We start from the raw sequence: 12845 nt of genomic DNA, 5'->3' as shown, positions 1-12845 counted from the left end.
CTCTTAATGTTCTCCAAAATATCCAATTATTTCATTTATGATACATTATCAATATAGCCACGTTTTAGTATACATTCACATACTACAATCATGTACAAATTATGATAATATGTACTTGCCATATCCCTCATTTTGTTATTTTTTAATTGCATTTATTAATATTATTAATTAACTTATGCTATGGTATACTGTATCATTATATAATTGTCTGATTAATTTACATCCATGCATTGTCATCATTATTATTGATTCCTCATATTATTGTTATTTTTCTCCAACTTCTCCCCCTGCTTTACTATATAAGATTGTCCCCGTATTCCATTCATCATGCTTGACAAAGGAGCACGGCTACCGTACCATTCGTAGCGAGCGTGCTCAGAAACGCGTTGCATTCCTGTGACGTCGCAGCCCTATGCTGTCCAAGCCTCATTTTGGAATCCACCCCGCATGGCAGTTTCCCATCATTGCGGTCCCCAGACAGGATTTTAGAGCTGCAGCATTGTTATCCACAGGTTCCGACTGCTCACCGCCCTACTCTTCCCTGGGATCTGATGTGCTGCACCTTGTCAGCAACAAGCAGACTTTGTGACCTGTAGTCCCATCTGCTCAGCCCAGAGATGCACCCAACAAAACGTTCTTCCATGTCATTGGATATTGTTTTAATAAAGTGTTTTTGATATATACGTAGGAGATGCCCCTCTCCCTGTTTTGCTTCTCGTTTTACTGGAATTTGCTTCTGGTCTCCATTGGTGGCAGACCCGACTCACCCCAAAATCCAATTGTGAACTATTATGGACCTTATATAGTCATACTGGGGTACAGGAGCATTGCGCCTTTTACTTATCCATACTAAAAGGAAAAAAAGACTGCTCACTTTTGCAAGTGCAGTTTTTCCAGGGAAATCAGATTCATAATTTATGCCCCCTGAAATTCTGGGCCCCTCTGAGTCTAGGCAGTGAAAAAGTACCACACGTATGGTATTCCCATACTCAGAAGAAGAATGTGTGTGTAACTGGAAGTATGTGTCTATGCGTGTGTGAGAAATAACATATCTTCTTTAACTCAACAGAAATAGGCAATCAGAACCTTAGGTTTGAGAAATTTCAAAATATATTATATATATATATATATATATATATATATATATATATATATATATATATATATATATATATATATATATATATATATATATATATATATATATATATATAAATAAAAAATATAATATAATATAATATATACACACACACACACATACACATACATACACACATCATAGTTTGTAGACACTATACCTTTCACACAATCAAATTCCCTACCAGCCATGTGATTGGGTGCCAGTTTCCTCTGTTTCACCTTCTGCAAACCAACTGTGTTGAACACCGACTCCTGGATTTATTTCTTGTGGACTTTTTATACAAATCACTGCACCTCATTCATATAACCCTACCAGCCATGCAATTATGGATTTTGAAGAAGGGTGCCCCCTTGAGCAAACATGGAATCAGTTTGCCCAAAGAAAGCAGTATCTTTTAGGTACACTCTAATGGTTCTGGCTACATCCAGCCAATGTAGACATAATTCCCTTGGATTCTTAGAACAGGGGACAAGGATGGCAGAATAACGCTCTCATTGAGATGGAATGCTGAAACCACCGTTGAAAGAAAGAAAAGTAAAGGTTTCAAAGTGACTGTTTGAATTTGAATTTTTAAAGAATAAATATAAAACCTACTCTATGTGGCTCATACCCAAAGTTAGAGAAGTTATAAATAAAAAATGAGTATTTAAAAAAATATATAAAAATGAAGGAACAGCAGCATCATTTAAAAGTTAAAGAATAGAACAATATGTAAAAAGGAAATCAAGGCCGCAAAAATTCAAAATGAACAACAGGTTGCAAAAAATAATAGGACACACAGTTTTCATTTATTATAAAAAAAAAGTAAAGGTCGGAGCATGCAGCCACAAAAGAACCCAATTTGCTCACAACTGACATGGTCCAGAATAAGTTAAACAAAAAAGAGAAGAATAAAGCACCTGAACCAGATGGCTTAACACCCAATGTCCTCAAAGAGTTGAGCCAAGTTATTTCAAAGCCATCGTTTCTAATTTTTAGAGACTCGAATGACTGGCATTGCACCACTGGATTGGAGCAAGGCCAATGTGGTTTGTATATTTAAAAATGGATGACAGTCTTTATCCACTAACTACAAACTGGTTAGTTTAACTTCTATAATTGTGAAGATAGTTTAAAAAGGGACCATATAGAAGCGTTTTTGCTTCAATAGTTCACAGATTGGGGTAAAGGGCTAATCACAGCGGCCCTTTACCACGTGATTAGCTGTGTCCAATGACAGTTGATCATAGAAGTAAACTGTAGCGGCACCCCAAATACGAAAGGGGTTGACGCCGTTTACGATATTCCCTTTCCGAACACAAGGTAGCTACCGACACTCCAGTCAGGCAAACGAGACCCATAAGAATAATTCCCCCCATTTAACGAGACACAGCTCTGTTTGAGGTTCAAGCAGGAATGAATCTTTATTGAAAAACTACAAGTTTTATACACCTTTGACCAGACCTAATTTACATGAGATAATTAACTACAGTTGATGACTCATACACATGACCTTTAGGCTTCCCAGACTGGCTGTCTGCCAACTTATAATACACATTATCATAAATACACCTTCACACAATTACAGGGTCAATTAGCACAAGCCACAATTGGATGCAGAGCAGTCACACTAAAATTAGTCACTCCTGGGAGATATTGGGGATAAGCATTTCAGACCCAGTTTAAAGCAATCCAAGACATATTCTGAATGTCCATTATTTTCTGGCTCATACTTTCTAAGAGCTTCTGGGTTCCCTGGGCCCTCCCGTTATAAAAACACAAGCTGGTTATCCGACACCGCGAGGAGAGAAAAGGGGCTGATAACCGGCTTGTGTTAAAGGGACATCAGCACTGATAATCAGGACACCGATTATCAGTGTCCTGATTATCAATGCAGTCCCAACAGTGCCGCCTATCAGTGTCAACTATCGGTGCAGCCTCATCAGCGCACACCAGTGAAGGAGAAAATTTACCCATTTGCAATAACAAACTATGACTTTTTTATTTTTTTCAATATTTGGTCTTTTTTTTTCATTTGTATAACAAAAAAATTAAAACCCAGTGGTGATTAAATATCTCCAAAAGAAAGCTCTATTTGCGTGAAAAATACATAAATATTATTTATAAAGTGTGACAGCACTGAAAGAATACAATTGGCCTGGTCAGAAAGGGGGTAAAAGTGTCCAGTAGGCAAGTGCTCAAGGTAGGCTATACAAGGTTAAAATCTGGGTCAATCGAGCAACTTGTGTACAACCAGCATGCCTGGTTTTACCTGCTAGCATTAATCACTCTCCCGGCCGAAATGCTTCTCCGGCCCCCCTGCTGAGAGAAGTCAATGGCCTGGCAGGAGGGACAGTGCTAATGGGGAATCAAACAAATACATTTTTTGCAACCCATGGTTGTAGGAAAGAAATTTGCTCTGTGTATGGCTGGTCTAAGGGGGATATGATCACCATGTAAAAATACGAATGTGGTCCATATAGTAAACTCGGTGCACGGTTATTCACTTTCAGTTCATTACAAAAGACAAGGGGCACTCTTTACTTCTGGAGGAAAAAAGGATTTTACCTCCACGTATGGAAAGCTTTTTCATAGTAAGAGCTGTGAAAAAGTGGAACAGGCGCCCTCAAGGGGATGGTTTTAAAAAAGAGCTAGATGCATTTATAGGTAATAAAACCTGAGAATGTTAATCCAGGCAATAGCCAACTGCGTCCTGATGGATCAGGAAGGATTTTTCCCCCTGCTGGAGAAAATTAAACCATGCTTCATAGGGTGTTTTTTTTTTTTGTCTCTCTCCAAAACTGACTGTGGGGATTAGATCGTGTTTATGGAAGTTTTCTATTTAGTATTTTTTTTTTTTAACAAGATGGACTTGTAAACTTTTTTTTAACCTGACAATGTAACATTCTCTTCATTCCCTTTCCATTTTGCACCCTCTAAAGACTGGCATATTAGAATCGTTTAGACCCCCTGGTGTCTCATTAAAGAGAACACGTCACCACAAAATCAAGTCCCCTATACAATGAAAAAAAAAATCTTACATTTAAAAAAAAAAAAAAGTTACGCCCACATCCAAATTATTCCCCAAAATATTTTCAAGGTCCCCTCACCCCAACATACATGCACATACAAGCGTAAACGCACGTGGCAGGGGTGCCCAAACACAAAAACATAGAATGCAGTACACGTGTTGCATATCGCCTTGCATGTCGGAATGGAAATAAAATTTAGCAACAGCGTTCCTGCGTAATGTTAAACTGATATTCAGTAGGAGCTTTTGCATCACCTATGGAAAATATAGGGTACTGAAGTTTGTCGCTATTTCATGGGTACGTGTAAATTTTAAGCCTTGACATGATGGGTATCTATTTACTGAGAAAAATTTAATTTCTTAATATTTTATCAACGTGGGTAATTTATTGCTTTTGTGTGCCCTAAAATAATACATTTTGTGTTTCCTAGACCTTTGCACTAATATCAAACATAACATTTTTTTTTAACTATTACTATTTTCTGGGGAGTCTTCAGGGCGAAAATATTTTTTTCAACGTGCGCAAAAAATAGCTGCGACATCGAAAAGGTTAAAAGCTAAAACTTGGGTATCAATAAAAAAAAAAAAAAAAAAACTATTCTAGTTTAAAAGTCTGCTAGAAGAATGTAAAAGGAAAGTTTTATACCACAATAGGTGAAAATTATAGTACTGTATATATCGTATGAAGGATGCCTTACCAAAGGTTCCCCAGCTCTTTTATGAATTCCAACCATGCGGATGGCATCAACTGGTGCAATTTGGTTGTTCACTGCAGAATTCATTTCTGGACTTGATGGTGGAGAATCATAACATTTGGATGCAACTATGTCATGTGCTTCTAGAAGACTCTGCAACCAAAAATAATTACATCATAAAAAGCAAGAACGTTTTCTCTTAAATGCTTTAAAGCTCTATTGAAACGTCACAAATCTGCAATAAATATCCACATTTACCAAACATATTCAAAAAGAAAATATATAAACAAAAAAGACTGACAGGTAGAATTTCCATGACAGTGTTGACTGTATTGGTCTGTTCTGTCATTAGTGCCTGTCAGTACTAATATACACTGAGCCGTGCATACGCAGCTCTGCTTAAAATTATAGGTCCACTTTGTGCTATGATTATGTGACTGCCAAGCGCATGCACAGGAGTAACGTTGTCATGCCTTAGCCAGCCAAATGGCCGAAGAGTCTGAATATGGAAGAAAGACTGGGAGAAGTTGGAAGCGCCCGTGCCAACGGAAAGCGCAGACACTGAAGCACTGGAGGGCATCCTTTGACAGATAAGTCTGAAAAATGTACCAATATGCGATGTTCACTAATGTATAATGGCATAAAGCTCCCAGGCGCAATTTTTTTTAGGATAGGATTTAATTCTGCTTAAGTTCACCTTTTTAAAAAAAAAAAAAAAAAACAGTAGATCACGGGTGCAATGCCTGGCTCCTCAAGACTCTCAGGACAGCAGTCTGCCTGTACTTCTGATACAGGCAAGCAGTTTATTGAGAGCAGGAAGATCAATGAGCTAGAGCACTCACCAGAGCCCTCACACTTTGGAGACCTACAGGCAAGTACTTGTATGAAACTGTAAATGAATGCCGCGACCGCACACACAAGATACTCTTTACATTTGGAGGAAAACAGATTTAAGCTTCGCATACGGAAAGGCTTCTTCACATTAAGAGCTGCGAAAATGTGGAATAAAGACTCCCTCAAGAACTGGTTCTGGCCAGCTCAGGGGGTTGTTTTAAGAGCTGGATCCATTCCTAAATGCATTAAATATAACTACAAATTTCTAAGGGTCCGTGTACACTGGGCGGCAAAAAAAAAAAAAAGCCAGAACCTCTGGCAGAAAAAGTAGCATAAAAAATAGTCATAGTGGCTCGTATTGCACAAGAGTTTATGGGCATTTGCTTTTATATATAAAAAAAAAATCCAAAACATTATAATCTGCTAATTTTTCACTATAATCAATGTACACTTGAAAAAGCCAATCACTCCCAAAACGCTGCATTTATAGGTGTCAAGCTTTTATTTTTTTCTGCCAGAAAGCTTCTCTGGCAAAACACAATTCAATTATAATTTTTTTTGCCTGAAAATGCTTTTCTGCAAAAATATGCCTGTAAACTCCCTAATACGTGTTGACAAATAGACCTGCATATACAGGATGAAGAAACTTTTTCCATCATTGGAGTGAATTGGATCCTGCATTGTTGTTGTTCCTCTGGCTCAACTGTGGGTATAGGATAGTGTAAGTGGAGTTTTTTTTTTCATTCTGATTTTATTGGTTGAACTAGATTGACAAGAGCCTTAAAGCGCATAACAGAAAACCAGGTGGAAGCCTTACAAATCTGAAAAACAGTTGCCTGCTGCCACAAAGCACAAGAAGCACTTTCAGATCTAGTAGAGTGTGTTTTGACAGGAAAAAGGTGGAGCCTGATCCTTAAGACCATAGGCTTTTATAATGATCTGTCTGAGCCAGAAATGTTGCAGTGAGAAGCTTTACTAAAGGAAGCCATGGCTGCAAGATAGACATGAACAAAAAGAATTACGTCCAGACATTGAGGGGAAATCTCCTTCTGATGCTGGTGTTGGACAGAGACGTGGAATTACCGATTGATGGGAAAGACTGAAACCACTTTAGGAATGAAAGAGGCTCATGGTCTCAATGCTACCTTGTGTCTAAAGGGGTTCTAAACGCAAACTTTTTTTTTTTTTAACTTAAAGCAGAACTCCTAAAAAAAAAAAAAAAAAAAGGAGAGACGTTCCGCTCATTTTCCTCCCCCACTACTTCTCCCATTATTGAAAATGTTTATTTTTTTGCTGGAGTGGGTACCTATTTCTGGCAAGTACTTGCTCCTACTTCCCACAAGTCCTCAGGCACTTACTGACATGTATGCACGATGCACTGACCTCTATGTGCTGAGCTGTATGTGTGCTGCACTGTATTTCCTCATATGTAAACAAATAATGCATTCTGTATGCAGGCCAACTAAAACGGCTGACCAAGTAACCGATAACAAAAATGGTTGACATCAATAATCCATTATAATCGATTATGTCTATTAGTTGTTTCAGCCCAAGTTTTACTTTATAACTCATTTGTAGGACACTCTTTATTTAAAACATTTTTCATGCTTTGTATTCCCTACTTTATTATAAAAATTTACATAGCATAATACTTTTTTTTAATGTTACAGAAAAAAATTGAACTTATTGCTGTGATGATCTTTGTGCTCACAGTACACATAAAGAGAAATCACCTTAATGTGGCGGACAAAACTCTGGGAAAAGAAAGTCTTGCCTCTAAAAATTATGGTTTTCAGGCTGGGTTCACACTTTAGCAGTGAGTTACTTTGCATATTAACGTGCATTGTTTTAATTTTGAATGGGCTACCAATGCAGTAAAAACTGCATCTGCACCTTTTTTGAGAACGCAGAGCTTTAGTAGTGGAATTAAAAGGAACACTAAAGGTTTGTTTTTTATTAGATCAATTGATTGCTGTAAGCAAGAGCATTTAAATATCACTTACCTCGTTTTTCCTTTTGACCTCCAAAATACAGTAATCCAGGTTTGAAAATGCCATTTCCTGTCTCTCCCCTTCTTGCTTTCCACCAGCATCTGAGCTGTTTTGCATTGTGGAAAGCAGAATGTGCTCACCCCCTCCCTATGACTACAGCCCTGTGTGAAAATGCTCTCTTATCCCTCACAGGCATGGAGGCTAAGCCTAATGGGAACTGTAGTTACCATTAGGCCGCGATGTAGCAAGAATGAATGCGCACCGCAAACCAGGAAGTCAGTGAGAATAACGATTCAGGAGTGCTGGAGGTGAATAAAACGGCTCGATTTCAACAGGGATCAAACTATTTATAATGTAAAAACATTACTTTTTACTTTATCAGCTACTGTCAGACTTTAATTTAAGAGAAAATATTTTTGTCTTTACAACCCCTTTAACTTGCGTTGCTGCACACTACAGCGCAGGTGTGTTGCCTAAGCATGTTGGGGAGTCATTCAGAATGTGCACATAGTGTGGTTCTATGTATTTTTGCTGTGCAATATTGTGATCCCAACCCAAAGTATATGTACTAAATCTTCAGGGAAATCTATGATTTTGGGTCAATACTATTTCAGCTCAAGTTTTTCAACAGTTTTATATCTGCATTTATATTTTGTTTTATAACTTTTAATATATACGATTGCCAGAGCACTGTGGGTTATCTTAAAAGACCGTGCAGCCGTTGGAGCCAGCCATAAAAAGTATTCTTGCATAGAGGGGCCTTCAGCAAGTACCTATTGTAAAGTTAACCAACTAATGTAAAGACTTTACGTGTCATGGCATGCAGCAACTCGATTATGACAAATCAGAATCTAGCCATTAAAGGTTCATATAAGTGGCACTAGCAAACAGATCTGTAAGTTGCTGTACAGAACGGTTTGTGTTGTCATAAAAGTCAAAACAGGCTAATCATTCATTTAGGTTTTTCAGATATTTGTTCTAATTTCAAGAATATATATATTTATTATAAAAATAAATAAAAATCACACACACCTGAAAATGAGGTTCTTTAAGTATATTAACTAATTCTTCAACAATTTTATCTTCATGAGCTAAAGGACTAATGTCGTCAAGAATTTCATGTACAAGTTCCACATTATTTTCACCAACTGCTTCTAGCTTAGTATCTTCTAGTCGTTCATGTGCCTGCAACAAAACATTTGACGTTATGGGTAAGTGTATACCTAAGCACAGGAAAACATATATTTTTTTTTTTTTAAATATTACAACCTGCCAGTCCGTTAAAATGGTAGCTGCATTAGCCCTTTTCAATTTTTCTTCCTGCTTTATTTATAGTTGCACACTTCCTGTCCTAAGGTGACAATGCTTACCCACCACACTATATCAATGGAGGAGCAGAGTTGTCACCATAGGACAGGACTACCATGGGTGGCAGGAAAGAAAATCACTCAATTCCTCCATTAAACACAGTCAGTGTTGATGGGGGAACTCGCTCCTGCTGAGCTATTGTGTTCTTCCAGCAATTTGAATCAAAATGCTAAAATACTTCCCCCTTTATAGAAATGTCGATGCTCTAAACACCTTCCAGTTCTGGAGACATAACCTAAACTTTAAAGCATGGGTGCTGGGTCTCATGAGTTGGCAAATGCAATTGCTTGGGTCAAGGGACCAGCACTAGGGGGTGCCTAAAGCATCAGTCTCTGCAAGTACATTTTCAGCTCTATAATGTTTCATTCCCCCGTTTCAACTGTTATCATAGTTTTAAACCAACAATTGAGTACTGGGCCACTTTTGATCAGGATGATGGCTCTGGAGTAACCAAGCACCTTTAAAAACATATCAGCAATGGCAAGACCCATATTCAATCCAGCCGGGCTCCTATTTTGTTACCTTAAATGGCTATAATATGTATGAGCCATAGTACTGATAGGGAAGGCAAGGGACTTCACTTTTTGAAGGTTCTAGATCAATGCTTTTTTATGTTACAGTATACTCTATCCATGCACAACTCTGGCTTTTGCTCCTCCTACAGGGAAAATAGAATAGTTCAACTTTAGCGGGGTACAGGAGAATTTACCCACATCCCCAATATGAATCACAGAACAAAAAAATAGACCTCTGGCGGGACATTAAAGGGCAAAAACTCCAATTAGGCGTAAACAAGTTGAATATATAAAAATCTAATTGTAAATCGTACAAAAACTAAAACTCGGACACAGAATTGAATGTCAAGCAAAATACAATTAGATAGGAAATGAATGATGTGTAGCATAGGATTAATGAACTCACAACCACTATTTGAAACCACTCTTGTTATGATGAACAGAGTGGTACCCTTCACAGGTAAGATGTACTCAAAAACTAGTGGATATTTAAAATAAATGACATTTTTTAATAAAAACTTTCTTACAATATATTTTAGTTAAGAAAACATTTTAATTGCTTTATTATACCCCTTTGCACTTATACTTAGTTTGTTATTTGACTGAAGATCTGTTTTAAAGTGATTGTAAGGTCAATTTTTTTTTAAATTAAAAATTACAAATATGTTATACTTGCCTGCTCTGTGCAGTGGTTTTGCACAAAGCAGCTTAGCTTCTCCTCTTCTCAGGTCTCTCTAGGGCACCTCTGGCCCCTTCCTCCTGTTGAGTGCAACAGAAAGCAGCTTGCCATGGGGGCACCCGAGCCGAGCCACAAGCTCCCGGTTTCCATTCAGACAGAGGCCCACCACCTCTCTTTCCTCATTGGCTGACTGACTTTGATTGACAGCAGCAGGAGCCAATGGCGCTTTGTTGCTGTCTCAGCCAATGAGAAGGGGAATTCCGGATGGCCGAGACACTCCTGCAACATCACTGGATAGAGATGGGGCTCAGGTAAGTGTTAGGGGTCCTGAGGGGAGGCTGCTGCACACATTAGGCTTTTTATCTTAATGCATCGAATACATAAGATAAAAAAAAAAAAACCTTATGCCTTTACAACCCCTTTAACTACTATACAATTAGGAGGTAGAGAACTCTAAAATATTAAATGGTTGTTAATGAGTAAATTTCACGTGGGGCAAAAATGCATCTCAACCAACATACTAAAGAACCCCATGTAGAGTTGATGCTTATTTCAGCTGCCTTCTTCCCATTTGCTGTTAAGCAGTGACCTACCTAAACGGTATACAGTACTTTGCCACCATACTGCCAACTTTAAAGGGTAACTGCACTTTTGTGGGGAAAAAAAAAATAGCAAAAAAAATTATATATAGCATATACAATTGTGACAAAAAGTCATACTGTAGTTGAATGTTCTTCAAACCTTTCCTTCTCCATCGCTGTAATTTTCAGTAAAAAGCAATGGAATATGGCAACCTGGAAGTGTTTTGTACACAGATTGAGTACAGAAGGCACCCCAGAAATGTAATTTCCTGCTTGTGTGATTGGCTCACTGATTTTTCCAAAACTTTGTACTAAGATACAAATCAGATTTTAACCACTTAACCACTTAAGCCCCGTACCATTTTGTTGCTAAATGCCCAGGCCAGGTTTTGCGATTCGGCACTGCGTCGCTTTAACAGACAATTGCGCGGTCGTGCGAAGTCGCTCCCAAACAAAATTGGCGTCCTTTTTCCCCCACAAATAGAGCTTTCTTTTGGTGGTATTTGATCACCTCTGCAGTTTTTATTTTTTGCGCTATAAACAAAAATAGAGCGACAATTTTGAAAAAAAATGCAATATTTTTTACTTTTTGCTATAATAAATATCCCCCAAAAACATATATATAAAAAAAATTGTTTCCTCAGTTTAGGCCGATACGTATTCTTCTACCTATTTTTGGTAAAAAAAAAAAATCGCAATAAGCGTTTATCGATTGGTTTGCGCACAATTTATAGCGTTTACAAAATAGGGGATAGTTTTTTTGCATTTTTATTAATCATTTTTTTTTACTACTATTGGCAGCGATCAGCGATTTTTTTTGTGACTGCGACATTATGGCGGACACTTCGGACAATTTTGACACATTTTTGGGACCATTGTCATTTTCACAGCAAAAAATGCATTTAAATTGCATTGTTTATTGTTAAAATGACAGTTGCAGTTTGGGAGTTAACCACAGGGGGCGCTGTAGGAGTTAGTGTTCACTTAGTGTGTGTTTACAACTGTAGGGGGGTGTGGCTGTAGGACTGACGTCATCGATCGAGTCTCCCTGTATAAGGGATCACTCGATCGATGCAGCGCCATAGCGAAGCACGGGGAAGCCGTGTTTACATACGGCTCTCCCCGTTCTTCAGCTCCGGGGAGCGATCGCGACGGAGCGGCTATAAACGAATAGCCGCGCCGTCGTCCCGGATCGCTCCCCGCGGGAATCCGCCCGCCGCACGCAGCGGAGGGGGTCCCGATCGGACCCCCCACCCGCTAGAAGGCAGGGACGTATATATACGCCCATCTGCCTGTACGTGCCATTCTATGGACGTAAATAGGCGTGTGGCGGGCGTTAAGTGGTTAAGGACCTTGCCTGTTTTTAAGACTCAATGTTTACAACGTTTTTTTTTGCAAGAAAATTACTTCGAACCCCCAAACATTATACATTTTTTTTCTAACACCCTAGAGAATAAAATGGCGGTCATTGCAATACTTTTTGTCACACCGTATTTGCGCAGCGGTCTTACAAGCGCACTTTTTTTGGGTAAAGGAAGCTATTTAGGGAAAACATTTTTTACCTTTACAACCCCTTAAAGATAGAAAACCTTCTGCCTTTACAACAAAGTGGAGTTCCACCCTCAATTTTATTTTATTTTTTTTAGCAAAAATACTAAAAAAAAAATTAAAAAAAAAATAGAAAACAAATTGTTTTACTTACCAGAAATAGCGGTTGCTATGCGGAAGTCCGTAATCTGCCTCTTCATCGTCTGCGGCAGGTCTTCTTCCTCCATCCTACTCGCGGTGTCTTCTGGTGAATGGGGTGCGCTGCCTTCTGGGAACTGTGTATATCCCAGAGAGCAGCGGCCCATTCACAAAGCGCCGCGTGGCTCGCGCATGCGCAGTAGGAAACGGGCAGTGAAGCCGCACGGCTTCACTGCCTGTTTCCCTTACTGAGGATGGTGGCACCAGGAGCTTCCATGATCGAGGGATCGGTCTCGGGGGGGCTGACATCACGGGCGAGTAGGACAGGTAAGTGTCCTTATTAAA

At 38.7% G+C, this 12845-nt stretch overlaps 1 protein-coding gene across 4 annotated transcripts in view; it reads right to left on the bottom strand.

Annotated features, from left to right (window-relative positions):
* PALS2 (protein associated with LIN7 2, MAGUK family member) overlaps window positions 1-12845 on the bottom strand; it is a 135802-nt gene that overhangs the window by 54419 nt on the left and 68538 nt on the right. For all 4 annotated transcript variants that reach the window (XM_040352879.1, XM_040352882.1, XM_040352878.1 and 1 more), the window contains 2 exons: window positions 8704-8856; window positions 4850-4999 (listed from right to left, as the gene is read on the bottom strand). In XM_040352879.1, coding sequence (XP_040208813.1) covers window positions 4850-4999; window positions 8704-8856 — 303 coding nt within the window. The remainder of the gene's footprint in view (window positions 1-4849; window positions 5000-8703; window positions 8857-12845) is intronic.

Source organism: Rana temporaria, chromosome 5 (genome assembly GCF_905171775.1).
Source record: "Rana temporaria chromosome 5, aRanTem1.1, whole genome shotgun sequence".
NCBI classification, from domain to species: domain Eukaryota; kingdom Metazoa; phylum Chordata; class Amphibia; order Anura; family Ranidae; genus Rana; species Rana temporaria.
This window is presented reverse-complemented; position numbering and strand designations above follow the sequence as displayed.